This window comes from Erythrolamprus reginae, chromosome 2 (assembly GCF_031021105.1).
Source record: "Erythrolamprus reginae isolate rEryReg1 chromosome 2, rEryReg1.hap1, whole genome shotgun sequence".
Taxonomy (NCBI): Eukaryota; Metazoa; Chordata; class Lepidosauria; order Squamata; family Dipsadidae; genus Erythrolamprus; species Erythrolamprus reginae.
In genome coordinates this window covers 324,186,272-324,213,081 of record NC_091951.1, presented here as the reverse complement: position 1 = coordinate 324,213,081, position 26,810 = coordinate 324,186,272, and the positions used below count along the sequence as shown (strand labels likewise).

The 26,810-nt window shown below is 41.1% G+C and overlaps 1 protein-coding gene across 2 annotated transcripts in view; it reads right to left on the bottom strand.

The window, feature by feature from the left end:
* Positions 1–26,810, bottom strand: part of PLPP1 (phospholipid phosphatase 1) — a 93,846-nt gene that overhangs the window by 35,851 nt on the left and 31,185 nt on the right. The window contains exons 2-3 of one of the 2 annotated variants that reach the window (XM_070743347.1): positions 13,268–13,419; positions 684–964 (exon numbers count right to left, since the gene is read on the bottom strand). In XM_070743347.1, the coding sequence (XP_070599448.1) occupies positions 684–964; positions 13,268–13,419 (433 nt within the window). Of the gene's footprint in view, positions 1–683; positions 965–13,267; positions 13,420–25,265; positions 25,421–26,810 lie in introns of both variants that reach the window. The other variant, XM_070743346.1, reaches the window with a different exon arrangement.

Here is a 26,810-nt window from a genome sequence, read left to right as displayed (position 1 = left end):
ATCTTATTGTACTGGCAGCAATAATTCACATATGCGAATTACCTACGGGACCGCCTTTTGCCTTACGAATCCCAGTGTTCAGTTAGGTTCCATAGAGTCAGCCTTCTCCAGGTCCTGTCAACTAGACAATGTTGTTTGGCGGGTCCTAGGAGAAGAGCCTTCTCTATGGGGGCTCCGGCCCTCTGGAATCAACTCCCCCCACCCTCCTTGCCTTTTGTAAGAATCTGAAAATGCACCTATGTCCTCAGGCTTGCGGTCACTAGACCCCAGCCTTTGCCCAGTGAATGTGTTGGATGTGATAGTATCCATGTGACTGTTCGATTTTAAATATTTAGTTTTTAAGATAATTTTTAAATTAACTATTCTGTTAATTGTTTTATATATTGTATATTTTTTATCAAAATGTTGTAAGCCGCCTCAAGTCCACGGAGAGGGGTGGAATATAAGTCCAATCAACCAATCAACCAATCAATAATTTTGTACAGTACTAGTTAATGGAATAAAATCTGGAATGGTTTTTGTTGTTGCTGCTAATGAGATCAAAATGCACAATATTCTCTGTGTGCTAGTGTAAGAAAAAATGATGAGACATCGTGAAACCTATTCAGAAAATCATTAAATTCCCACTTTTATCAAAAAAGAAGTATTTTCATACAGAACATGTTTTATGTTAACAGACTTACCTTCCTTCGTTAACCTTTACTTTGTCTCCAAGGCATTTGAAGTTTTCAATGTAACCAGCGCTGCAGTTGATACGACGCCAATCTGGTTTACATATGTCCAGAAAGTGAGGTCTCAATCTACCTATTGAATACTTGGCAATGTCTGTCAAAGATTGGCTAACAGCTGCACCAAAAAAGAATGTCCCCAGAGCCTTGTAAATAGCAGCAACGTAGTTATTTCTCACAAATGAATTAGAGTGCAAACAATTGTGATATACTGAAAGGGCCTCTCCTATGATTATCTGGAATAAAAAAGAAAAGAATGTTTTAAAAATTGCAACACAAGTAAGATCATGCTACATACTCAAGTCTGAACACGGGCTTCCATTTAACTAGGTAACAATTAAGCCTATAAAGGTTCTATAAAAATAGAACATTTAGGTGACTGGTTCAAAGAGTAATCAAAAACAAAGTAAAGGAAATATAATTTTTCCTCTCTTTTTTGGTTCCTCTCTTGGTTTTTATGAACAGATAACATGAATTAGAAACCTTTCCCTCTATCCTTACCACCACACAAAACACTGCTTCCTGGAAAATCTAGCAATGGCACCATACGCAAGTAACACTTTTAACTTTTCATCAAATTTCCACCCATTCTTAACCTTTTACTCAAAAGAAATGGTTTCTTTGCCAAAAACATGATTGTTCTGGAAATTCAGGAACCAAGTGAAAGGGCTAGACCAGTATGTTCTTGCCAGAAATGTTAAAGGCCAACTTTTAAACATGGGAACCTCCCAGGTTTCAGCTAGATGGAATCTTTTAAACCGGACACACTTCCTTCTGAATATAATGGTTTCCTAAAACAAAAACAAAGGCGCCAAAGGTGGAAATTTAGAATTATGGAAAATAACATTTTATAGTGTTGGTATTCAACTTGGCTGGAAGCATTTGTCCTTATCTATATAACTGAAGTTATAATAATAAGTGGATTGTTAATTATAACCATCTTATTCTAATACAGTGATACCTTGTCTTACAAACTTAATTGGTTCCGGGACGAGGTTCTTAAGGTGAAAAGTTTGTAAGACGAAACAATGTTTCCCATAGGAATCAATGAAAAAACGATTAATGCGTGCAAGCCCAAAATTCACCCCTTTTGCCAGCCGAAGCACCCGTTTTTGCACTGCTGGGATTCCCCTGAGGCTCCCCTCCATGGGAAACCCCACCTCTGGACTTCTGCATTTTTGCGATGCTGCAGGGGAATCCCAGCAGGGGGATTCCGTTGCCAGCGTAGCGCCTGTTTTTGAGCTGCTGGATTCCCCTGCTGGGATTCCCCTGCAGCATCACAAAAACACAGAAGTCCGGAGGTGGGGTTTCCCATGGAGGGGAGCCTCAGGGGAATCCCAGCAGTTCAAAAATGGGCGCTTTGCTGACAACGGAAGTCCAGAGATGGGGCATCCCATCGGCGGTGGTGGGTTTGTAAGGTGAAAGTAGTTTGTAAGAAGAGGCAAAAAAATCTTAAACCCCGGGTTTGTATCTCGAAAAGTTTGTATGATGAGGCGTTTATAAGATGAGGTATCACTGTATAATGTTGCAAGTTCTAACTATGAATGTGTATCAGTTTTATCAATATTCTATTATGCTTTTATTACCAAACTTTTATCATCCATGTATTTCTCATAAGTTGCCCTGAGGGAGTTTTGTTCTTGAAAGTGGTTTACTTTAAGGATCATTTAATAATTCTGACTTTGTATATGATGCTACAGCTTTAAATTCCTCCTGTATAGTGACTTATAATGGCTTAGTAAGTGGTAATCTTGGAAATATCAATATCTGATGAATTACACAAAAGCTGGAGTTTTCAAAAGCTCTATAGAGAATGGGAACAACTGTCTTAGGCTCACATATGAAGGCAGCAACATCAGCAATAGCTAACAAAAGAAAAACCAGCATAGAGTAGTCAATTTCCTTTATTATTCTCGGGGTTAGAGTAGGTGGTAAACCATCTTGGGAACATCTTCTCAAGAAGTTTCATTAGATTTCTATACACACATACACGCACAAATATAATATATACATCGTCATGGAGTTTTACAGAATGGACAAGTTTAATATCTTGTCTATTATGTAAAGTTCCATGAAGTTCTCCTGAAATATTATTTATAGTTTAATATATGTCACACTTGTTGCACAAAGTTTGATTACCTTGTCAGTTTCAGGGCAGGGATTTAATTAGCACTATTGTCAGACGATCATTTTGTGACCACAGAAACTCCTCAGAGCCATCCAGTTAACAGCATTTAACTCAATGGTTCAATCCAAGCAGCTTGTTTAGTTAATTGCTGGCAGCTATGTCAACTGGTATACAGGACTAAACATTTTGAATTAGTTTTGAATTCTTATGTGATTCGCTCATCTCTTTGGTACATACTTTTAAACAGAAGAAAACAGCAAGATGAGTTACATGGTTCTTAAATATGAGTGAATTTTATATATCTCTTTGAATGTGTGATAAAGGTGACTGGAGATATCAACTGAACTTCAGAAATGTCTACAAACCAGTATCAGTGGTAGTAATGGGTGATTATTTGTCATCGTCAAGTGTCTTATGATATGGTGTCCCTTAAAGTTCTCTCATTTTTCCTGTTACTCAAAAGTCTTTCACAGAAATTACAAAAGCAATATACAGTAACCCTTTTACGGATGAGACACCAAGAAGTATCTTGTATCAGGAGTCCTAGAAGTTATTTTCCAGTTTCTAGAAAGTTTGATAGAAGTCCAGAAGCTAAATGAGTCAGAATGTCATGCTTTTGTTCATTAGTGTTGTGTGCGTTCCCTGTCAGCCTTTAGAATTCTCAGATTCAGAAGACGGAGATGACGTAGAAGCTGTCAATTACCCTGATTTAAGAGATGTGGGGGAAGCTAGCGAGGAAAGTGAAACAGCCATCCGACGAAAGTGTGAAGAGTCATGTTTCTTCTGATACTGGAAGCTTAGAAGACAGCCCTTGGTTAAATCCAAAATTCAGAAGGTTGTAGAAAAGAAAGGACAAAATTGGGGGGGGGGGGGTGTTTAATATGCGATTTCAGAGTGTGTAAATTAATTAATTAATTACATTACTTCCAGAATTCAACAGAAATTAAGAACAGTTTCTTCAAAGTGATAGAAAACCAATATGGTGATTTATGTCATCTCTCCGAATAAGTGAGTGTTTCTATTGCATAAAAAAGTGCTTTTGAACAGTGTGAACCTGATCAGAGATAAGTTGTTTTGAAGTAGACAGCTTGTTAATTAGAAAGACTTATAACTTCATAATTTAGTCTGTAAGAGTTGAATCCATTTCTCCGTGCCGGAGCTGTAGTGACAAGATCCAAAGTGGAAGGAATAAAAGAAATGTTATTTTGAATATTACCAGCCTGTAAAGCTCTTATTATTGGAACACTCAGCCTGATCAGCCCAGGTCCAGAACATAGGAATATAGAAAAAATATTGATTGGAAGGAAAAACATTATGATTGTTTCTCTATTTTCCCTACATGTTGAGATAGTGGAACAAAATTATTTATCTTGATGCCAGAGTGGAACAAAATCATTTATTTCTACAAGACAGCATATTCAGCTACGAAAATCCTCATAAGGGTAAATGTGCCTTTGTATGTCATCACAAGACATGATTTCTATTATGTCCCATCAAGAGTTCTGTTTACAGCAGTGGTTGTCAACCTGGGGGTCGGGGCCCCTTTGGGGGCTTGAACAACCATTTCACAGGGGTCACCAAGGACAATAGAAAAGACAAATTTCCCATGGTGTTAAGAACTTGGAGTCCTCGGAGAGGGGCGGCATATAAATCTAATAAATAAATAACTAAACTAAAGCTTCTATTATGGCGCCTTGGAACATATTTTTACAATCCAATTAACCAGGCATATATAGTGGGTGTGCCCGCTGACCTTCCTGCCAATCAGCTTAAAGCTCTGTTGGGAGAATTGACGCTATACTTATGGTTGGGGGTCACAACATGAAGAACTGTATTAAGGAGTCATGGCATTAGAAAGGTTGAGAACCACTGGGTTACAGCTTGTCAAAAATTTAACAATGTGGCTATTCACTGAATTAATAATAGTAATCTTATTATATCTGTGCTGCAATCTTTATGTCTCACTAAAAAATATTGCTTTTAAAGGTCCTAAAGAGTGAGTAGACTTAGCTTCCTTTATAACCCATTCCTTAGTGATTCCCTATAATCTACTTGATTTCTGAGAACATAATGCTGAAAATAAGGTTATGAGCCCGCAAGAACTAGAAATGTCATCATCTCAGGTAACAATGTATAATTTGTTCAATAAGACATACCATATCTGAACTGAGGGATGTCATAAACAGAGATAGCCTAGGTTTGTTGATCATACTTGGTAATTGGGTATAATACCAAATAATTTTATGGACATTTCACTCAGGGGTGATGTTCAACCAGTTTGGGCGAACTGGTAGGGGCAATTTGAATTGGTTCGCCAAACCGGTAAAAACCACCCCTGGTTGGTCCCGTTCATGCCCGCCTAGTCACAGCTTGACCGTTCTGGCCGCTCACCCTCTCCAGCCACTTGCCGCTCACCCCATCCCATATATGTTGCCTTCGCCATGTTGCCCAGCTAATCACCTCGCCAGTTGCTTCACCCACTCAGTTCAGCTCACCAAAGGTAAGTAATGCATGGCACTTGCTTACCCTTTGCCTTGGGTTGGGGGCTCGGGCCCAGGGACGCACCATTCCGCAAAGCTTCCGCTCGTCACCTGCCTCAGCCGGGTAATGTGCCATTGCCTTGCTCTGGCCTTGTCCTGGAGCCACTGCCCATTCGCTGTCTGCCTCAGCCAAGTTGGGGAATGTGCCATCCCCCAGCTCTGGCCTTGCTCTGGAGCTGCTGCTGACTGCTCACCTTCGGCCTCACTCACCTACCTTTGCACAACTGCACGGAAGACAGCTGAAAATGACCACTATTGGTTGCAGTCTTAAAGGTACTTCAATGCAGGGGGAGGTAGGGGACATAAAGGAACAGGCAGTCATAGGAACTGCCTTTTGAGCAGCTCCCCTGTGAAGGGAGGGAGAAACGTTCAGCTTCTCTCTCCTGCAGCATTCAACATGGATGCTTCTTGCCTCCTTCTTGGGCTCACACTCTTAGAGCAAACATGAGAAGTAGCCAGGTTGAACGCTAGAAGTCTTGGCCAAACGTTTTTGTCGGTTCTGTGAGCATGGCTTGGTGGACATCACTTGGTCAGATGGTGCTGCCCCACCTTGCCATGAGTCAAGTTGGCCACATCCACTCAGTCACATGACCCCACCAAGGCACATCCACAGAACCGGTAGGGGGGGAAATGAATTTTATCACTGATTTCACTCCATATGGCAGTAGGAGTTTGTCAGCCCAGTTATTCAATCTGATTACTGAGAACATACATATCTGAATTCCAAAATACTTAATAAATACTTTTCTTGTTATCATTTTATCAGCCCAAATACAGTTTGCCTACTTTCATTTCATCTTGGAAAATACCTGAACTTGCTTTTTCTATCTTCATGAAATCAACATTTAAAGGCTTTTCACTTAAATGCTGCAATTTATTGTTCACAAAAGAATATAAAATGCATCTGATTTTCAGAGGGGGAACAGTCAAAAAGCCAGTTCCAGGCATTGAGTTATATTTTTCATTAAGTAGAATACAGTATGTACTAAATATATAGATTAGTTAATAAGACTGGAAAAAATCCAGACTGAAGACATCTGTGTTAAAAAATGCATACTGGGAGTGGGAGTGGGAGGTCAGAATGATTTCTCCATTTATATGCTTCACATTCCACACAGGTCTGGGTGTTTTTTAATAAAAATAAAACAACATTTTTTTGGGGTTATTCTTGAGGCTCTGCAGATGACAATTAAATTACCTAATTCTGATTTATTTTCTACCCAACATACATATAAAGCTAAACACAACGAAATGTCTGTATTATTTCATTTATTTATTAACTTTCTTATTCAATTGCTATAGCAATTTCTGAACAGTCTTGGACTAACATAGTACATTTCACTGTTTTGAATTATTTTAATACAGTTTAAGGGGTTTTTTTCTATTATACAATTCTACATTAAATTTGAGGAATGCTTAATAAAATTATATATTTAAATGAATCTGTAAGTAAACAGAATTTGACAAAATGTGTATATCGAACAAAGGTAAATGTGAGATCTTTCTATAAATCTGAATGCAGGCTATTTTTTATAAACAGTCATTACCTATTCAAAATAAGAAAATAGTGCTTATGTACAATAATCTGATCTAATCTGACATTCCTTTGATTTTTACCACCTCCTTTGGCAAAAATCAATTTTTCCTGGAGGAAAAGAGGTTGGATATTTCAAGAAGGCAAGGATTTGGAACATACCTTACTATCATCCATAAAATACTTAAAAGAGAGGAAAAAATACCAAAGTTTAGGAAAATCTTCATATTCCTCCATCTTGAATAATATTCAAAATCTATACGAGCTCCCAAACAAGGAATGCATGCAAGGACCTGTTAAAATACTTTTAAACTAGGGAAGATTGGAGAAAAAAAATAAAATGCAAAATCGGAATAATTTAGAAACGATTATTTCTGCCAAAAGAGACACAGTAAAGTACTGACAGAAAGGGTGTCCAGTTTTCCATATCTATCATATTCATTTTTTCTTATTTGGAATCTCTAAACAATTGCACATAAATAGTAAGTATGCATTTAAATTTGAGGAAGGATGTCACATTTGAATTTGTACTGTGTGTCAGTTTCTGTTTACTCAGGGATTTGCTGAAACATAAAATGTAATCAGGGATGCTTGAACTTTTTCATAAAACTATCTTTTCTCTGCTTATATAATTTGAATGAGTCTTTGAGAGCGCAACATTACTAGTCAAGAAGATTAGTTGTTGTTTTTTAGAAACTTGGTATTCAACAAAATAAGAATACAGAAAATCAGATGAAAATCCATCAAAAGCCTTTTCTAGTGAATGTGGTCATGAACCGTGAGAAGACTCTTTGAAACCACTTTTAAAATAGTCACTAATAAAACAGCAAGAATTGTGTTATAGGAACTACTGAGATCAAGCTATTTTTAGTTAAATTCAAGACAGGAAAAGAATAGAAATCAGAAGGAAAGATTAATCCATTCACTTAAGCTGCATTTCTGCTGCAAAAATGTAAACCATGTTTCTTTAAATTAAGGGGTGTCAAACTCGTGGTGTCATGTTATCGTCATGTGACATATCACAACTTTTTTCCCTTTCGTTAAACTGGGGATGGGTGTAGCGAGTGCATCACACATCATGCTTTAAATCATCAACAGCCACTTTTCTCACTTCTTAAAAATGCAGTAATAAATGCTGTCTCTCTTTCAATATGTACACATCTGGGATAACGAAATGGGCATGCAAGACATTTATCCACACTGTCATTAAGAAAAAGGGCTGCTTTGATGTCTTAACTATTGTACAATCATTTTTTTCAGTGGAGGAAAAAACTTACTAGAAATAAGCTAAACTGTAATAAATGTGCAACATAATATTAGAGATCCACAATCATCTATCTCAGGGGTATCAAACTCGATTTCACTGAGGGCTACATCAGGGTCGTAGTTGACCTTGGGGGCAAGGGTGGGTGTGACCAGTTCAATGTCACTCATGTTAGGAGTGCCTTTGATGGCCCGTGCATTCTGCCAGTGAAAACACACAAAGGCTAGATCTAAGCACCTCATGAGCCAGATCTGGCCCCTGGGCCTTAAGTTTGACACCCCTAATCTACCAAAATGTATTAAAAAATAAAATTCAAATATAACTATGAGGTCCAATTGATTCATTTAGCAAATACAGTGGAACCCCGACTTACGAGTTTAATTGGTTCCGGAAGGATGCTCGCACGTCGAACAGCTCGTATGTCGAAACATTGTTTCCCATAGGAAACAATGTAAAAGCGATTAATGCGTGCAAGCCCGAGGGCTGAGGGGAAAAGACGTCGGCTGAAGCGGGGAAGTTCGCCAGGAGGCAGCAGAAAAGCCGCGCGTGTCTTTTAAAACATCGGAGCCGGCATGGGGAGGCTCTCAATCAACCCCCGAGTCCGGGTTCGGGGCTCGGAGGCTGATTAAAAGCCTCCCCGTGCCGGCTCCGATGTTTTAAAACACACGCGCGGCTTTTCCGCTGCCTCCTAAAGCGGGGGCATGTGTTTTAAAACATCGGAGCCGGCATGGGGAGGCTCTCAATCAACCCCCGAGTCCGGGTTCGGGGCTCGGAGGCTGATTAAAAGCCTCCCCGTGCCGGCTCCGATGTTTTAAAACACACGCGCGGCTTTTCCGCTGCCTCCTAAAGCGGGGGCGTGTGTTTTAAAACATCGGAGCCGGCATGGGGAGGCTCTCAATCAACCCCCGAGTCCGGGTTTGGGGCTCGGAGGCTGATTAAAAGCCTCCCCGTGCCGGCTCTGATGTTTTAAAACACACGCGCGGCTTTTCCGCTGCCTCCTACAGCGGGGGCATGTGTTTTAAAACATCGGAGCCGGCATGGGGAGGCTCTCAATCAACCCCCGAGTCCGGGTTCGGGGCTCGGAGGCTGATTAAAAGCCTCCCCGTGCCGGCTCCGATGTTTTAAAACACACGCGCGGCTTTTCCGCTGCCTCCTAAAGCGGGGGCATGTGTTTTAAAACATCGGAGCCGGCATGGGGAGGCTCTCAATCAACCCCCGAGTCCGGGTTTGGGGCTCGGAGGCTGATTAAAAGCCTCCCCGTGCCGGCTCTGATGTTTTAAAACACACGCGCGGCTTTTCCGCTGCCTCCTACAGCGGGGGCATGTGTTTTAAAACATCGGAGCCGGCATGGGGAGGCTCTCAATCAACCCCCGAGTCCGGGTTCGGGGCTCGGAGGCTGATTAAAAGCCTCCCCGTGCCGGCTCCGATGTTTTAAAACACACGCGCGGCTTTTCCGCTGCCTCCTAAAGCGGGGGCATGTGTTTTAAAACATCGGAGCCGGCATGGGGAGGCTCTCAATCAACCCCCGAGTCCGGGTTTGGGGCTCGGAGGCTGATTAAAAGCCTCCCCGTGCCGGCTCTGATGTTTTAAAACACACGCCCCCGCTGTAGGAGGCAGCGGAAAAGCCGCGCGTGTGTTTTAAAACATCAGAGCCGGCACGGGGAGGCTTTTAATCAGCCTCCGAGCCCCAAACCCGGACTCGGGGGTTGATTGAGAGCCTCCCCATGCCGGCTCCGATGTTTTAAAACACACGCCCCCGCTGTAGGAGGCAGCGGAAAAGCCGCGCGTGTGTTTTAAAACATCAGAGCCGGCACGGGGAGGCTTTTAATCAGCCTCCGAGCCCCAAACCCGGACTCGGGGGTTGATTGAGAGCCTCCCCATGCTGGCTCCGATGTTTTAAAAGACACGCGCGGCTTTTCTGCTGCCTCCTGGCGAACTTCCCCGCTTTAGGAGGCAGCGGAAAAGCCGCTTATTTTTTCTTGCTTATTTTTTCCCGCCACTCGCAGCGAAAGTGCCCCGGTTTTTTTGCCGCCCCCCCCCCCCGCCCGCCTCTCGCAGCAAGTGCTTGTCCGGGCGGTTTTTTTGCCCCCCCCCCCCGCCCGCCTCGCAGCAAGTGCTTGTCCGGGCGTTTTTTTTTGCCGCCCCCCCCCCCGCCCGCCTCTCGCAGCAAGTGCTTGTCCGGGTGTTTTTTTTGCCCCCCCCCCGCCCGCCTCGCAGCAAGTGCTTGTCCGGGCGTTTTTTTTTGCCGCCCCCCCCCCCCCCGCCCGCTTCTGCACCCCCAGCAGAAGCCAAGGACTCACCAAGAGCTGGATATTGTACTGAGAAGAGCCGGCCTGGCTTGCTTTGCTTCGGAGAAATAAAGCGTCACGCCCCCCTGACGCTTTTGGCGGCAAAAGAGCCCAGCATCGCTTCGGAAGCCGCCGAAAGCGTCAGAGGGGCGTGACGCTTTATTCGGCTCTGCATCAGCTCGGAAGCAAAGCAAGCCAGGCCGGCTCTTCTCGGCTCGTATCCCGAATGGAAGCTCGTGAGTCGAACAAAAATTTCTCTACTCTCCCAGCTCGTATCTCGAGTAGCTCGTAAGTAGAGCTGCTCGTATGTCGGGGTTCCACTGTACAGGAATGGTGACAGATGGAACTCCAACAACATTCTCTCTCTATAGATCATTATTTTATTTCTGTCTATAATGGGAACCCTAGCAGAGAGGTGGGAGCAGTGAAGGGCTACCAAATTTTTTACTACCATACTGTGGACGTGGGTTATGCAGGACGCCCTGCATTTTCTTTCAACATCTTTCAGTGCAAATTGGGTGCTCTGGGGTGGAGCTCCATTTTCACTACCCCACTGCCTCCCCCACCCCATCTGGGCAGTAGCCCACTCCTCGATGGGAGGGATAGAGGGGAGAGAGGGAGAGAGAGGGAGAAGGAGAAACTCCCATTAAATTAAACAAGTTGGCAGCCTCCTATAGCTCAAGTGATTAAGTAGCAGCTGTTCCAAATTGCTTAAAAAACTAATTTAAAATAAAACGCAAACATAAAAATATTAAATACCACAATCATTCATCATCTAGATTCCTATAGGAGATCCCATGTAGCTTACAGCTTTTGGCAGCTGGAACCAATGAATTTTTCACAAATGTTCAAATGACATAAAAGCACCAACCTTGTAATGGGCATTTTAAGCAGTTTTCTTTCTTTTGGAAAAAAAAGTAATTGGTATATTTTACATAGAAACATAGAATATTGACGGCAGAAAAAGACCTCATGGTCCATCTAGTCTGCCCTTTTACTATTTCCTATATTTTATCTTAGGATGGATGTATGTTTATCCCAGGCATGTTTAAATTCAGTTACTGTGGATTTACCAACCACGTCTGCTGGACGTTTGTTCATAACAAAGGAAGGTTGGGTAGGTGGAGAGAGAAAAGAATATTTAGCTTATCCCCAGGACTGTCAGCCAATAAAATAAAAAGAAGCACTTTGAAAGATTCAGTCATTGTATTTTTATTTGGATCCACTTAAGAATGACCCAAGCTGTAATGATAAATTAAGAATAAATACTATGCAGTATTCCTGAACACAAGGCCCTGAGCAAGGTGATATGCAGACCAAGATAACTGTCACAGAAACTTTTCATTTGAAGCATTTTTCAGGAAGAATATCTTCCAGCATGACTCACCAATCTTTAAAGTCATTTTTTTGCTTCCGACCTTATAACTAAAAGGAAAAAGATGGGGGAGAGCTAAAAAGAAACTTAAAGAATAGATCATAAGATCACAAAAAGTCACAGCTACATGACACAGGAATGGGTAGATAGCCTGAGGTTTTCCAGTAGGTGGTAATTCAGAGACAAAGTGAAGTGATCTTTAGCAGAGTAGATGGGACCAAATGTTTATTCTCTCTTTCTTTCTGCTTGTGCTAAAGATGCTGACCTTGTTTGAATTTCCTCTCAGCTTCACACCCAAACAAAGTCTTCCTCTCATTATTCTTCTTTGTGGATAATATAGTCCACAAAGAGAATCAAGAAATAGGGAGGATACAGTTGGGAAGGATTGCAATCTCTTGTTTACAGATTAAGTATATAAAATAATTCCTCAAGGATTTCCTGTGGGACTTGACTTTGGATTTTTGCCTTACAGGAAATTTACCAGGAATGAACACTAGCTTTTAAAAATCCACAAGATCATGGACAAGGTGATCATGAGTCAAAATGCTTCATACTTCTCCCAGTTCCAACTGCATGATGGGTGTAGGATGGAGATCATGTTTACTTTAGAAATATTGGAGAGGAAAACAATATTTACAGAGTTTAAATATTTTAAGTGCACTATATTTATTCGGGGAGGGGAGGGGGGAAAAGGAGAGGAGAAAAGGGGAGGGGGAGACTCTTCTCAGATATGCTGATACTATTAGTAGAGAAAAATTCCATCTAGCCATTTGCCAACCAGATTTTTTTAAAAAGATAATTGGCCAGATTGGAAAAACATGTCTCAAACAGAAAAAAGAAGAACATGTGTGAAGTTATCCAGATTTACTTTTACTACAGTCTGGAACATGATATTAGACTTGGTTTTCTCTTTCTGTGGAAATTCCAGAGTAAATGATTATCCAGATCAAAACATGTCAAAGAGGATAAAGACATTTACAAAAGGACACTGATCTGGAGAATGCCTTTATAATTTCAGCGGTAGAGTATGCAATATATGGGACTGATGATTTTCAGCTATAGTTTTACTGTTTGCTTCCCTGTACATATTTTTCAAACTGAACAATTTAAATCTAGTATTATCTCCTCTACTTCCTTCCCATAAAATGAGACTTATACAGCATGCAAGCAAGTTAATAAAAACTTTAGGAAACATTGCATTTGAGGTTTTAAAAAATATAGAAAAATTCTGTTAACATTAAAAAAAAACACCCACCCTCCATCCAAAACAATTTCTTCTTGTTCAAATGAAAGACTTAAATCAGTGATATCGATCTACCTGCCAGAAAGTACCATCTTAGATACCATATTTACCCCAAAAATGCAAGATATGACATAGTCTAATGGAGGAAAATGAGGGATAAAACTTACAACAATTATATCGAGAGGAATAATTATCCCCGCTAACAACTGATATGAAATGGTGTCATCCTTGTAAGGGTACTGGATGGATTCATCATTACAGAACAGTCCTCGTTTGAAGGGAGCACCCCTCGCAGTCAGAATTGCAAAAGGCAAGGCAGCTAGCAAAAAGAATAAGATAATTGTGTTATACAGGATCTTTTGGAAATCTTTTTCCCCAAGCCTTTCTATCCAGAATCGGGAGCAAAGTCATGGATGCAACAAGTTGGATTATTTCCTATACATATAGTACTTGTATGAAGTATACCTTGAAGCTTATAGTACAATAAAATCTAGTGTAGGGAATAAATTGAACTTATTTGACTTCCTCTTCACCCCATACAAATACTACTGTAATTTGAAACCTACATTAAATTATAGCAAAAGCTGCATTCTTAGATTCTCCACCCATTCATTTCTTATTGATAAGTTATTAATAAATAAGATATTTAGGATCTTCTCTAAGTCAAAGTTTTTTTCAGAGACAGGTACTTGCAATTTGAAAATGCGATTAGTAAATACACCAAAGATATCAAAGCAGGACATAAGAAGAATCAAGCAGAAGAACATGGAAAACTTGGTCACTGATTATATTGTAAAATGCATAGAATATTATGGTTTGCTTCTTTCTTAAACATTTTCTCCATATATTCATCTAACATGAACATTAATTTTATTGTAATTAACATACAAGACAGAAATATGTAATTATAAAAACAGTAGAATTTGAAAATCTGAGCTTGAATGAGTGTATGTACCATATTTAATTGGCACTGGCTTAAATGAATCTGGTGGCTATTGAAGAAGTAGCTGACACATCAAGAGAAAAATAAAGGCATCTGCCAGGAATAGGGCTCAGTCCTGTTTTACCCAAAGACATAATATGCTCTCAATTTAGCAGGCAAGAAAATACAGGTTGGCGGGGGCTGTAATGTAACACATTTGGGCAGATTAGAAAAGGTTGATCCAAGATTACAATATGTAATGCAGTGTGCTGCAGAAACTTCACCTTGTCTTCACTGTAGAAGAAATTAAGTGAATTCTAGAACCAAGAATGTAGTATCTAAATATTATCTATGTTCAATCTAGCAGGAAAATGTTAAGGAATCCAGTTCAAAACCAAGCTTTACTTGCTTTAAAAAAGTGAATTCCCTTTAGTTAAACTCAATTCTTGCTAATATCCATGATGGTTTCTTTATAGCAACAAGGAAGTAGTTTTTCATTTCATTCCTTGGAGATTTTTTAACTTCACATTCCTGATTTCATATAGAAAAACATATATAAAAGTTAAGTGAAAGTATGCTTGTCTATAAATGCCACAGAATCTAAATACTGTACTAATAAACAGCACGAACCTGAATTATTGCACTCTGAATACACACCACCACAATCTACTACCAACCATTTAAAGGTTTCTTCTCACCAGATCTAAAAAAGTATCATCTATAAAACTAATTCCGTATACTAGAATAAACCATGTCCTAATAGTGTTTAGGTTTAAATATAACTGGAAAGTTCCATAATTAAGTTGGATTAGACTTGTTTCCGTGCAACTATCACAGAATTCCAAAGACACACAACCTTCGACTCAAAAAAATAGAAGCATTATGTCCCCACAATACAATAAAATATTTTAATTCAATAAAACTGTTAATGTTAAATGTTGAATTTTAAATATCATTACCCCCCAGAAGCATTTATATATTACCCAAATTTCACTCATTGTTTAATAAAATGCAAACACTTTGGTTTGCTACAAACTGGGAAGGTGGAGCATAGAAACATAGAAGATTGACGGCAGAAAAAGACCTTATGGTCCGTCTAGTCTGCCCTTATACTATTTCCTGTATTTTATCTTAGGATGGATATGTGTTTATCCCAGGCATGTTTAAATTCAGTTATTGTGGATTTTCCAACCACATCTGATGGAAGCTTGTTCCAAGCACCTACCTACTCTTTCAGTAAAATAATATTTTCTCACGTTGCTTCTGATCTTTCCCCTAACTAACCTCAGATTGTGTTTACTTTCCTATTAAAGCAACAGGCAAAGCATGATCACATGTTACATACAGTGGAATTAACTTAAGAAATATAAATTATGATGAAAAGGAAGAAATATAATTGTAATCTGTGATAAATTTTCTATTTACTATTAGTTCTCACTTGCAACCCATCCGTTTCCACATCTTTCCTTAGTTCTTTCCATCAACCACTCTGAACAAAAATAAACAAGTGAGATCTATAGTTAAATAGCGTTAAGCATTCTTATTAAATTCGTGGTTTTCCCAGTATCTTAAATTCATTCACCATCTTACAACTGGTCAAAAAATAAAGGGAACACTTAAACAACTCCAAGTAAATCAAACTTCTGTGAAATCAAACTGTCCACTTAGGAAGCAACACTGATTGACAATCAATTTCACATGCTGTTGTGCAAATGGAATAGTTGTGCAAACGAAATATTCAATGAAAAGATTTCATTCATTCAGATCTAGCATGTGTTATTTGGGGGTGTAACCTTTATTTTTTTTGAGCAGTATATACTGAATCTTTATGATTTTGTTAGGTCCCCAACCCCACATTAGCTTTTCCTACCCACTTTATATCCTTTTGGATTTTTGCTACCATCTTAGGATCATTTACCCCTAAACACAGGTAATAATATAGCAAGCAATCAAGTCCTAACTTGTTTGGGAAACTTTAATGTTACCACACCACACTATTCCTAACTAAAGCAGTAACATTCAAAAAACTTTTGCAACCTTTTGCGACCTTAATAAAAACTTATTACTAAACTGTGTAACTGTCTCAGTGGTTAATTTTTTTCCATTTAAAGGCGAAGGTTATTTGTTTAGCATCTGTACACAACCCACCCACATTGAACTCTATCACAGAATTACTTATGTCCTATGATGCTTGGTAGGAAAAGAATAGTAAGTTAAGTATATTAACACATTTAACCAAAGGATAACTTTGTACAATTACAGACTAAAAAAAAAAAAATGAAGGAACTGTAGCCTAGCAATATTAAGAGGAAATTCTGAATGGCTTTCAGAGCATATCAAATTCAGGCTTCAAAGATGCTTGGGAATACCCACAATTACAAACATAGCACCTTTAAGCAGGTTGTCAAGCCGGTGCAGAAGTTGGTGATAACTTAACGGCTTGCCACACTATCTATAGAAGGCCTGATGTTTATGGGAACTTGGGAGGAGTGATTTTCATGAGGGAACAGATGAGTCCATAAAGCATTTTTTCAAGTGGTTCAAGGCCATCTTATGCCTATCCACCTGGGCCGAAGAGGAAGGAGGACTTGCCATGCTGGCACAATCTGAGTGGGCAACATGACAAGTTTGTGGGGTGGGGGACACGGGATGTGAACTTTCAACTGGGTGGGAAATTCAGATTCAGGCTTCCCAGTGGTAGATGCCAGAATGGCTCCAGCAATAAACTAGAACTTTGAGGAGTACACTTTGACTTGGACTCTGATTTAGCTTGGATGCTACCTGGAACCTTGACACAGGCCTTCTCTTCTCAAAAAATGCATAATCTTCCAGAATACAAGAGTAGTACTGCTGTTCAAGATCCATTTTAATCCAACAATTACTTTCTCACAGATGTAGCACAAAAACACCTTCCAAAAAGACTTAAATTCACTTTATATTGTGGGGGGAATGCAGAGGGAGTAATCCTGTAAAGGAAGTGTTCTGCTCTTGCCTCTGTGTGTGTGTGTGTGTGTGTGTGTGTGTGTGGTGTGTGCATGAGAGCGAGAGAGGGAGAGAGAAAGGAGAGAGGGAGGGAGACAGAGAGAGGGCGGTGAGAAGCAGAGAGATACAGAGAGAGAGAGGGACAGAAACATACTATTCTTGTCTGGCAGGGAGTTTAATGGAGCATTTCTTGGAAGACAAAGTGAATAGATGAAACCATGTACACAAACACTCCTATTACCGGGCAAAGAAGTAGCATTTTTACATGTTCTGAAATATTAATTATTTTCCTGTACCAGTCCAAATAACAGCAAGTCCTCTAAAGCTGCTGTCTAAATTGTACCAATAGAGAAAGTTTTGCTACAGTTAATATTAAAATGAGACAAGTTCATAATTTCTAATACTATATCTCCAATAACTATAGTCCAATGATAATGACTCATAATTCAATGCCCCCTCACGTGCCCCACCCCCTGCACATGCATGTATGACCCCCCCCATGCTGTCCCACCCCCTGAGCATGCATGCACGACACCCACTCGCTCCCCAACTTCTGGTGGCCTGGTAGACCTGTTTTTCATCCTCCTCAGGCTCCAAGGGCTTCCCTGGAGGCTGGGGAGGGCGAAAACCGCCTTCCACACTTCCCCAGAGGCCCTTAGGAGGTCAGAAATGCCCTCCCGGAGCCTCTGTGTGAGCCAAAAATCAGCTGGCCGATGCACACATGCGCGCTGCAGCTGAGGTAGAGCAATGGCTCGCGTACTGGCAGATATGGCTCCTTCTGCCATCTGTGGCACACATGCCATAGGTTTGCCATCATGGCTATAGTCAATAGAATCCAGAGGCTAAAATCTACACTTTTAAGAACATTTTAAAAGATACATAATTGAATTGCTCAGTTCAGTTCCGTTTCTCTTAAATACTATTAATAACAATATTTATTTTTATTTACATACGAACACAGTTCTGCATTTCAAAAGTAAAAAAATTATCTAATGAAATTGAGTTTACTTTGCATAAAGAAACTAACAAGAAAGCAGGTTTGACAGGCTGCTAACACACAATTAGATTTTTTGTATTCATCAACATTAAATGGATGCTTTTAACTGTTCAAACTTTCAGTGAATAGACGCAGTATGATTCCTTTTGTGTCATATGAGGTTCAAAAGTTCAGCAGCCAAATGAGCTCATTAATGTAGTGCCTATCCTTTGCATATTTTTATCCTCAGTTCTGCATAATGTTCTTTCTAAAATACATGCTAAAGATAGACTTCATGCTATTTAATTGAACACAAGAGAAACTTCTAGATTGTTCACTTATTGACTCTAAATGGGAAGGAGGGAGGGAGGGATACTTAATAATTTGAGAAGAAAAAAACAGAATAAAAAAGTTTGACAAGACAACCTGGCGTTGAGACAGATTATCTTTTCCTCTGCATCATACTGAACACCCCTGAGATAACTGTTAGAAAATTCAAAGTCTTAAATAACTCTTGTACAGAACATGTTGATTAGAAATAGGCGGTCTCAGACAATATGAAACTGCGTTCTCAGGAAATGTAGATTTAATCATGTTGCAACAAGATTATGTTTATGATAAAGATACCCCTACAGTAATCATCAGTAATACTAGAACAGAGGCTAGTTTAAAGGCAGTATATTGTCTTCTATGTCAGTGGTCCCCAACTTTTTTCCACCAGGGACCAGTTTCAGCAAGACAATTTTTCTATGGCCCGGTGGGGGCGGAAAGGGGTGTGGTTGGGGACAGGATTAGGCATGGGGGTGTAGCTTATGTTCCATTGCCTCTCTTTCCTCCCCCCCCCTTTTTAATTTTGCAGGGGAGCCAAGGTGACAGAGGGAGGAAGGGTAGGAGGGGCGGTTTCCTGTCTCTTTCCCCTCCCGTTCACTCAGGACCGCCGTTTGACTCGGGTCGAGGCGGTCCACCTGAGGGAGAAAACTTTTGCTTGCTTGCTTGCTTTCTTCCGGCAATTTCAGAGGACACCGCCCGCCACCGCCCGCTCCAGCTGGGATTGCAGCAAGGAATCCCAGAGGGTGGGGAGGTGCCTCCATGGACACAGTCGCCTTCCTTTGCGATCGCTGCCTGCTTGGAGCGCCCACCACTGCCAGGTTTGGCAATTTTCTTGCAGCAAGGAATCCTTCCAAAAGAAAATTACCGGAGCTTGTGGTGGGGGCTTCATGGTCACACGCACACCCCTGGCTTCGCTCCCACCCAGGCCCCTGGGAATAGGGTGGGGGAGCCTAGCAAAAAAAGAACTGCACGAGTTGCAGGCAGAGTGAGGGCTTCGCGAGGAGGAAATAGACCACTTTCGACGAGGGAAGAAAGACAGGAAAGGAAACATGCCCCATGGTACTGGTCTGTGGACCGGCAGTTGGGGACCCCTGTCCTATGTAACTGTGTAACTATTGCCAAAATCTTTAGTTATGACTTGTTTATGGATAAGAACTTTGATGTGCAGAATTTAAATAATAAGTGATAATTGGAGGGGGGGGGTTATTATGTAAATTATTTTTCAAGTACCTTTGAAATCCCTCCATTGAAAATCAAAACTCTAAAGATTTTTTTAAAGTTCGAATGGAAAAAACAAATCTGCTATCACAGATTCCATGCTTGTATTGATTTGCAATGCTTTTTATTCCAAGGTCCTGGCAATGACAATTGCGGGAAATATCAAAACTCCCATATGGCACAGGGTTGAATTCCAATAAAAGTATCAACTTTTGAATTAACAGGAAAAGTGTCAATAAATTGAAATCAATATTTTTTCATCATTCAGGCATACTAGTAAGCTGTGTTTAAAATATTTATATAAATTTACAATTAATATAAGCTTTTATATAATGTTGTTACCAAGAACCAGTACAAACTATACTTGTGCTATAGCATATCTGCCCATAGGTAGGATGCTTACATATAAAAAGACTACTATTGTTTGAATGGTACGGTAGCTTATTACTGAAGTATTCCTATCTGGAAATAAGAGGGGTTGAACACATTTTGAACATTTTGAAATAAATGTACCTTTAACAGTAATATATCATAAATCTTTTTAGGGTGATTATGACTAGGCAAAAGTAATATTTCTATATAAGAGTAATTGAATTTGCAAATAGACAATGTTTCTTGGTAAGCTATTAAAAAATGGGAGAGATAGCATCACCATCAGATGTATTTGTAACTGGTTGACAAACCATTCTCAACAAGTAATCCTTAACGATACCATCTCTGCATGTGCGAAATACCATATTTTTCTGTGTATAAAATGCACTTTTCTCCTCCCTAAAAGAGCCTGAAAAATTGGATGCATCTTATACTCTGATCTCCCTGGCTTGCAGCATTTATTTTTATTCCTACTCACACCGAAGCAGTTTTTTCTGCCCTAAGACTTTTCAGACTTGTTTTCATTCCTACTCTCCCTGAAAAAAGTTATTTCAGCCCTAACCAGGGGATAAAATGAAGCTGAACAGGCTAAGGACACTAGCCAGATTAATACCTGGTAGGTAGAGTTTTTCCTCCCTGAAAAGTAAAGGGCATCTTAAACTCCGAAAAAATACATTGCAGTGGGGTACAAGGTTCCAACTTAGGCCCAATACTCTTCAATATTTTCACCAACCAGCTGATCTTCGCGCATGCATACAGACCAGATACCAGCAAACCAGATGAATGGCTTGCATGTGCACACTTGAAACCAGACGTTCAGTTTCCTGGCAGGCACATGTGTGCCAAGGAATTGCTCTTCCAATTTCTAGTGCCCTCCACATATATGTGTGTGCTCCCATTTCGGTACTCGGTGCCAAAAAGCTTCGCCAACACTGCCTTAGATGATAGGCTCAAGATCCAGATGGATCTTGACAGACCTGAACACTGGGCCCCAACTAACAAAATAAATAATAATAATAATAATTAATAATTATTAGATTTGTATGCCGCCCTTCTCCGAAATTCAATGCAGAAAAAAGTAAACTCTTACTCTTAGACAAGAAAAAACAAAAGTACACATACAGAATGGGAGAAATCAGGCTTAACTGTGACAGGGATCTTGAAGTCTTAGTGGACAACCAATTAAATATGAGCCAGCAGTGTGCAGCAGCAGCCAAAAAAGCCAATGCAATCCTAAATTGCATTAACAGATAGATTACTGTATTAAGTTTTGGTCACCACACTATAAAGAAGATGTTGAGACTCTAAAAAGAGTGCAGAGAAGAGCAACAAATATTAAGGGGACTGGAGGCTAAAACATATGAAAAACAGTTATAGGAAATTAGCATGGCTAGTCTAGTGAAGAGAAGGACCAGGGAAGTCATGGTAGCAGTGTGCCAATATCAGAAGGGCTGTCACGGAGAGCAGGGAGTCAACCTATTTTCCAAAGTATCTGGAGGCCACTCAAGGAATGATGAATGGAAACTGATTAAGGAGAAATTCAACCTAGACATTTTTTGACAGTGAGAACAATCAACCAATGGAACAGCTTGCTTTCAGAAGTTGTGGGAGCTTCATCACTGGAAGCTTTCAAGAAGAGACTGGACTGCCATCTGTCAGAAATGGTGTATGGCAAAATTAAGGTGCGTCTTATACTCCAAAAAATATGATAAATAAACTACTAGTTTAGTATTTAGACCATTAAATTAACAATCCTTAACTAAAAATTCCATGCAATTTTTACTTGCCTGATGATCCCAATAAAAAACATGAACATATGAGTCTGCAACTTACTGGAATTTATCTTCACAAAATTAACCCAAGAATTTGAACCAGCTCAATCAAAAAACATTCTATTAACCATTCTAGAGAAATCACACTATACTTTAAGTTACCAGATGTACATTTTTCCTTAACTATGTTTTATCTAATCAAAATTTAGAATCATACATTTATCTGATTTATGAATCAGCATCTTTAGGCAGAATTAAGGGTCTAAATGTTGGTTTTTGTCAAAGAAGAAAGGCGTAAGAGGTCCTATAATTAGTAGCCTTGAAACGCAAAATGACAAACAGGAAGAGAAGGGATGAAATGATCAGAATGAAACACAATAATCCCTGAATTATCCATGTTCTGTTTAAGAAGCTAGGACCCTATCCAATATGAAATCCTGCTTAAGCAGTTGGAAAGAAACGCCAACATTATGTCATGCAGATTATGGTCAGATGAATACATCTGAAAGCATCAGCTCATATGTGGTATGCGGTAACTAAACTTGCAATACAAATCAGAGAATGCTGAACAAGAGTATATGAAGAGAATAAGCGATCCAACACTGCCCTGAAAAATGCTGATTGACGATGGGAAAGTTTGAGAAATAGAGCCATTTTATGAAGCCTAAAACATTGTGTGAGCTTTGGGATTTAGACAAACCACCAATAGCATAAACTAATAGCATATACCATTCAGAAACAAGCTTCAAGTTGTTATTTGCAAAGAAACTTCAAGTTCTTGTTTCAACTCAATTACTCAATCTCAAATACATTGTGCAGATCTCCTTTTTATTATAGTCTTATGTTACTTTTTTTACTAGTCATTAGTATTAGTTTAATAACTGAACAGAATACAGATGACATGAATTTGGAGAGTATAAAAAGAAATAAGAATATTCCTGTGGGCTTAGCAGGCGATCTTAATGAGCTATCAGAATACATCATTTTATCCTAATATATATGAGTTCATACTGATTAGCTGAGATAATATTGTAAAACTATTTTGGAACTATACTAGTTCAGATTTTATCTATGAGAAGTCTTATGAGGTCTCCTATGAAAAATATTTCTGCATATCGGTTGCCCTTGACTTACAACCATTTGTTTAATGACAACAACTTCACTGTAGTTCTAAACAAAACTTTGTCAAACCTAATAAAGATAATAAATAGTAAAAGAAAACACCCAGGTATTCCCTCTAGTATCTATTTTTGCTTAAAATTGGCTGGGTTATGTATTAAAAATACACCTGGAAAAAGAGTTCATGTATACATAATACCACTCTAATTAAAACAAATTCTGCATCACTCACTGTTTTATCATGAGTAAAAAACAAATCATGGGTACCAAATATCCATAAACTCTCTGTTTCTGGGTGCTTAGATGTTATCAAAAGACAGAACACACGTGGCACGCAGAGCCATATCGGAGGGAATGCGAAACTTTGTCTTTTGTCAGCTCTAACACGCATGTGCGTGCTTGCCAGCTGATTTTCGGCCTTGGGAAAGGCCATTGCTCCCTCCGGACACTTCAGGGAAACTTTCCTGAAGCCCCAGAGGCAAAAAAATCGCCCAACAGACAAACCAGAAGTTCAGGAAAACACAGTTCCGTTTTGCCTTTGTGCTGTTTTTTTTTTTCACTCCAGAGAGTTCAGGGGACCTTCCTGAAGCTCCAGAGTGCAAAAAACAGCACAATAGGCAAACCAGAAGTTTGGAAAACACACTTCCGTTTTGCCCACTGTGCTGTTTTTTGCATTCCGGAGTTGCAGGAAGCTTCCCTGAACCTTCCGGAGTGCAAAAAACAGCACAATGGCAAACTGGAAGTGCATTTTCCTGAACTTCTGGTTTGCCTGTTTGGGTATTTTTTTCATGTACCAGGCTTCAGCAAGGCCTGTGCGCATGAGTGGGGGGGCAGCGCAGGGAGGGTGCACATGAAGGGGGGAGGGGTATGGGCATGGGCACACATGCTAACACACTCACACACACACACCCTTTTGGCACACGAACCAAAAATGGTTCACCATCATTACCCTACTGTGTCATTGAATAAGGAAACGGCAGCTCGGTTGCAATCTGCTGATTAGCACAATTGATCTTGTTCCACGACTTATATGGTATTCCCTGACAAGTGAGGCTAGGATTGCCATTTGATTTCAGATGTTTTCCCATTGTGACAAACTACAATGGGAAAACAAATTCTACAAACTAGTTTTCATTGTCATTATTTCTTTTTCCGTTTTCTTTGCATCTCCTGCATTGCCTTCTGCTCATTTAGGTTTCAATTCTTTAGCTATTTATTTTCCAACCAACAGATTTCCCAACCAACAGAAATCCAAATTTATCACCTTGTCATTTCAAAAGAATCGGAAAGAGTCAAACTGATTTGGAGTAATAAGCAGGAGCCTCAGTACATTTTACAGAGTTTAATGATTTTCAGCTATTATGATAATTAGTCAACTACAGTTGTACCTCGTGATACGAACCCCTCGTCATATGAACTTTTCAAGATACGAACCCGGGGTTCGGAATCTTTTTACCTCTTCTTACAAACTTTTTTTGCCTTATGAACCCGCCACTGCGAATGCCGAACCTGGAAGTTCGGCAAAAGTTTGGGTTCGGGTTCGGGAGACCACCAAGAAGCGCCGCCGCCCGGCTGTCACCTTCCAAAACAGCCGGGAGGTTTCTCGGCGTTCTCCTGAATGCCAAACCCGGAAGTTCGGCAAAAGTTTGGGTGCGGCATTCGGGTTCGGGAGAACGCTGAGAAGCGCCGCCGCCTGGCTGTCACCTTCACAGAAGAGCCGTGGAGCTGTCGGCCAATCGGGAGGCTCAAAGAGAAGTGGGGAATCCCAATAGGAAATTCCAGGGGCGGAGCTTTGACATCACAGAGACGTCCTTCCTGGCCGGCTGAAACGTGGACTCCAGGAAGGACGTCTTCGTTACGTCAAAGCTCCGCCCCTGGAATTCCCTATTGGGATTCCCCACCTCCGTTTGAGCCTCCCAACTAGCCGACAGCTCCACGGCTCTTCTGCTAAGGTGACAGCCGGACGGCGGCGCTTTTCGGCATTATCCTGAACCCAAACGCTGAACCCAAACTTTTGCCAAACTTCCAGGTTCGGCATTTGGGAGAACGCTGAGAAGCCCCCCCCCCCCCCCGCTGTTTTGGGAGGTGAGAGACAGGCGGTGGCGCTTCTCGGTGTTCTCCTGAACCCGAACTTTTGCCGCACTTTTCAGGTTCGGCGTTCAGGAGAACGCCAAGAAGTGCCTGATTGTTTCAAAAGGTGACAGCCGGGCGGCAGCGCCCAGCAGAGTGCCGTTTTTGCGATATTTTTTTTGCTTGCATGCATTAATCGGTTTTACATTGTTTCCTATGGGAAACATTGTTTCAGGTTACAAACTTTTCACCTTACGAACCTCCTCCTGGAACCAATTAAGTTCATAAGACGAGGTATCACTGTATTCCAAAATCTTTATGTTCAAAGCTTTTATGAAATGGTGAGTTCTCTACACATACTTAATACTTTCCCCAAACAGCTGCCTATGTATTTTGCTACTTACAGAGCAAATGGGCACAGTGAACCCCACTGTGTAGAGGACAGTAGATGTGATGGTACTGTCATGGAACGGGTAGCTGATGCTGTCATCATTACAGAAAAAGCCCCTCTGATACGGCTTTACTTTTGCCAAGTTTAGAACAGCAAGAGGTAAACCAGCTGTTGGGGGAAAATACATAAAGTTAAATGTAGATATATGTTGTTATATATTTTTCATCAAGTGCATTGGAAACTACCCAGCTACATGCAAAAGTTAAGAGTTTTCTTCCAGCCAGTTTAGCATCATGCAGTGTCATAGACTCCCACGCCACAAAGCATCCTATTAATTTGTCCATCGTTCAATACTCTGACCTCCTCTAAAGCTAGGCTTAAAACTTCAGGGGTTCCAGCCTCAACATATCTAGCAGTTGTTTGGTTGAAGAAAATTTGTCCTTTAATCACTAGTGCAGGTTGAATTAATAATGCTTAAACATTGAAAAATGTCATTTACATAAAGGAATCTTATGTAAATGACATAAACTTACAAATTACATTACAGTGGTACCTCAAGATACGAACCCCTCGTGATACGAACCCGGGGTTCAGAAAAATTTTGCCTCTTCTTACGAACTTTTTTCGAGTTACGAACCGGCGTTCGGGAGGCTGCTGGGAAGCCCCCCGGCTGTTTTAAAAGGTGACAGCCGGGCGGCGGGGCTTCCCAGCAGCCTCCCGAACGCCAGTTCGTAACTCAAAAAAAGTTCGTAAGAAGAGGCAAAATTTTTCTGAACCCCGGGTTTGGTTCGGGAGGCTGCTGGGAAGCCCCCCAGCCCGGCTGCGACCTTTTAAAACAGCCGGGCGGCTTCCCAGCAGTCGCCGAATGCTGAACGCGGAAGTTCAGGTTTGGCGTTCGGCTTCGGGAAGCTGCTGGGAAGCCGCCCGGCTGTTTTAAAAGGTCGCAGCCGGGCTGGGGGATTTCCCAGCAGCCTCCCGAACCCCAAACTTTTGCCGAACTTCCGGGTTCAGGGTTCGGGAGGCTGTAGGGAAGCCCCCCAGCCCAGCTGCGACCTTTTAAAACAGCCGGGCGGCTTCCCAGCAGTCGCCGAATGCCGAACGCGGAAGTTCAGGTTTGGCGTTCGGCTTCGGGAAGCTGCTGGGAAGCCGCCCGGCTGTTTTAAAAGGTCGCAGCCGGGCTGGGGGATTTCCCAGCAGCCTCCCGAACCCCAAACTTTTGCCGAACTTCCGGGTTCAGGGTTCGGGAGGCTGTAGGGAAGCCCCCCAGCCCGGCTGCGACCTTTTAAAACAGCCGCGCGGCTTCCCAGCAGTCTCCGAACGCCGAACACGGAAGTTCGGGTTTGGCATTCGGCTTCGGGAAGCTGCTGGGAAGCCGCCCGGCTGTTTTAAGAGGTCGCAGCCGGGCTGGGGGGCTTCCCAGCAACCTCCCAAACCCTGAACTTTTGCCGAACTTCTGGGTTTGGGGTTCAGGAGGTTGCTGGGAAGCCCCCCAGCCCGGCTATCACCTTTTAAAACAGCCGCGTGGCTTCCCAGCAGTCTCCGAATGCCGAACCCGGAA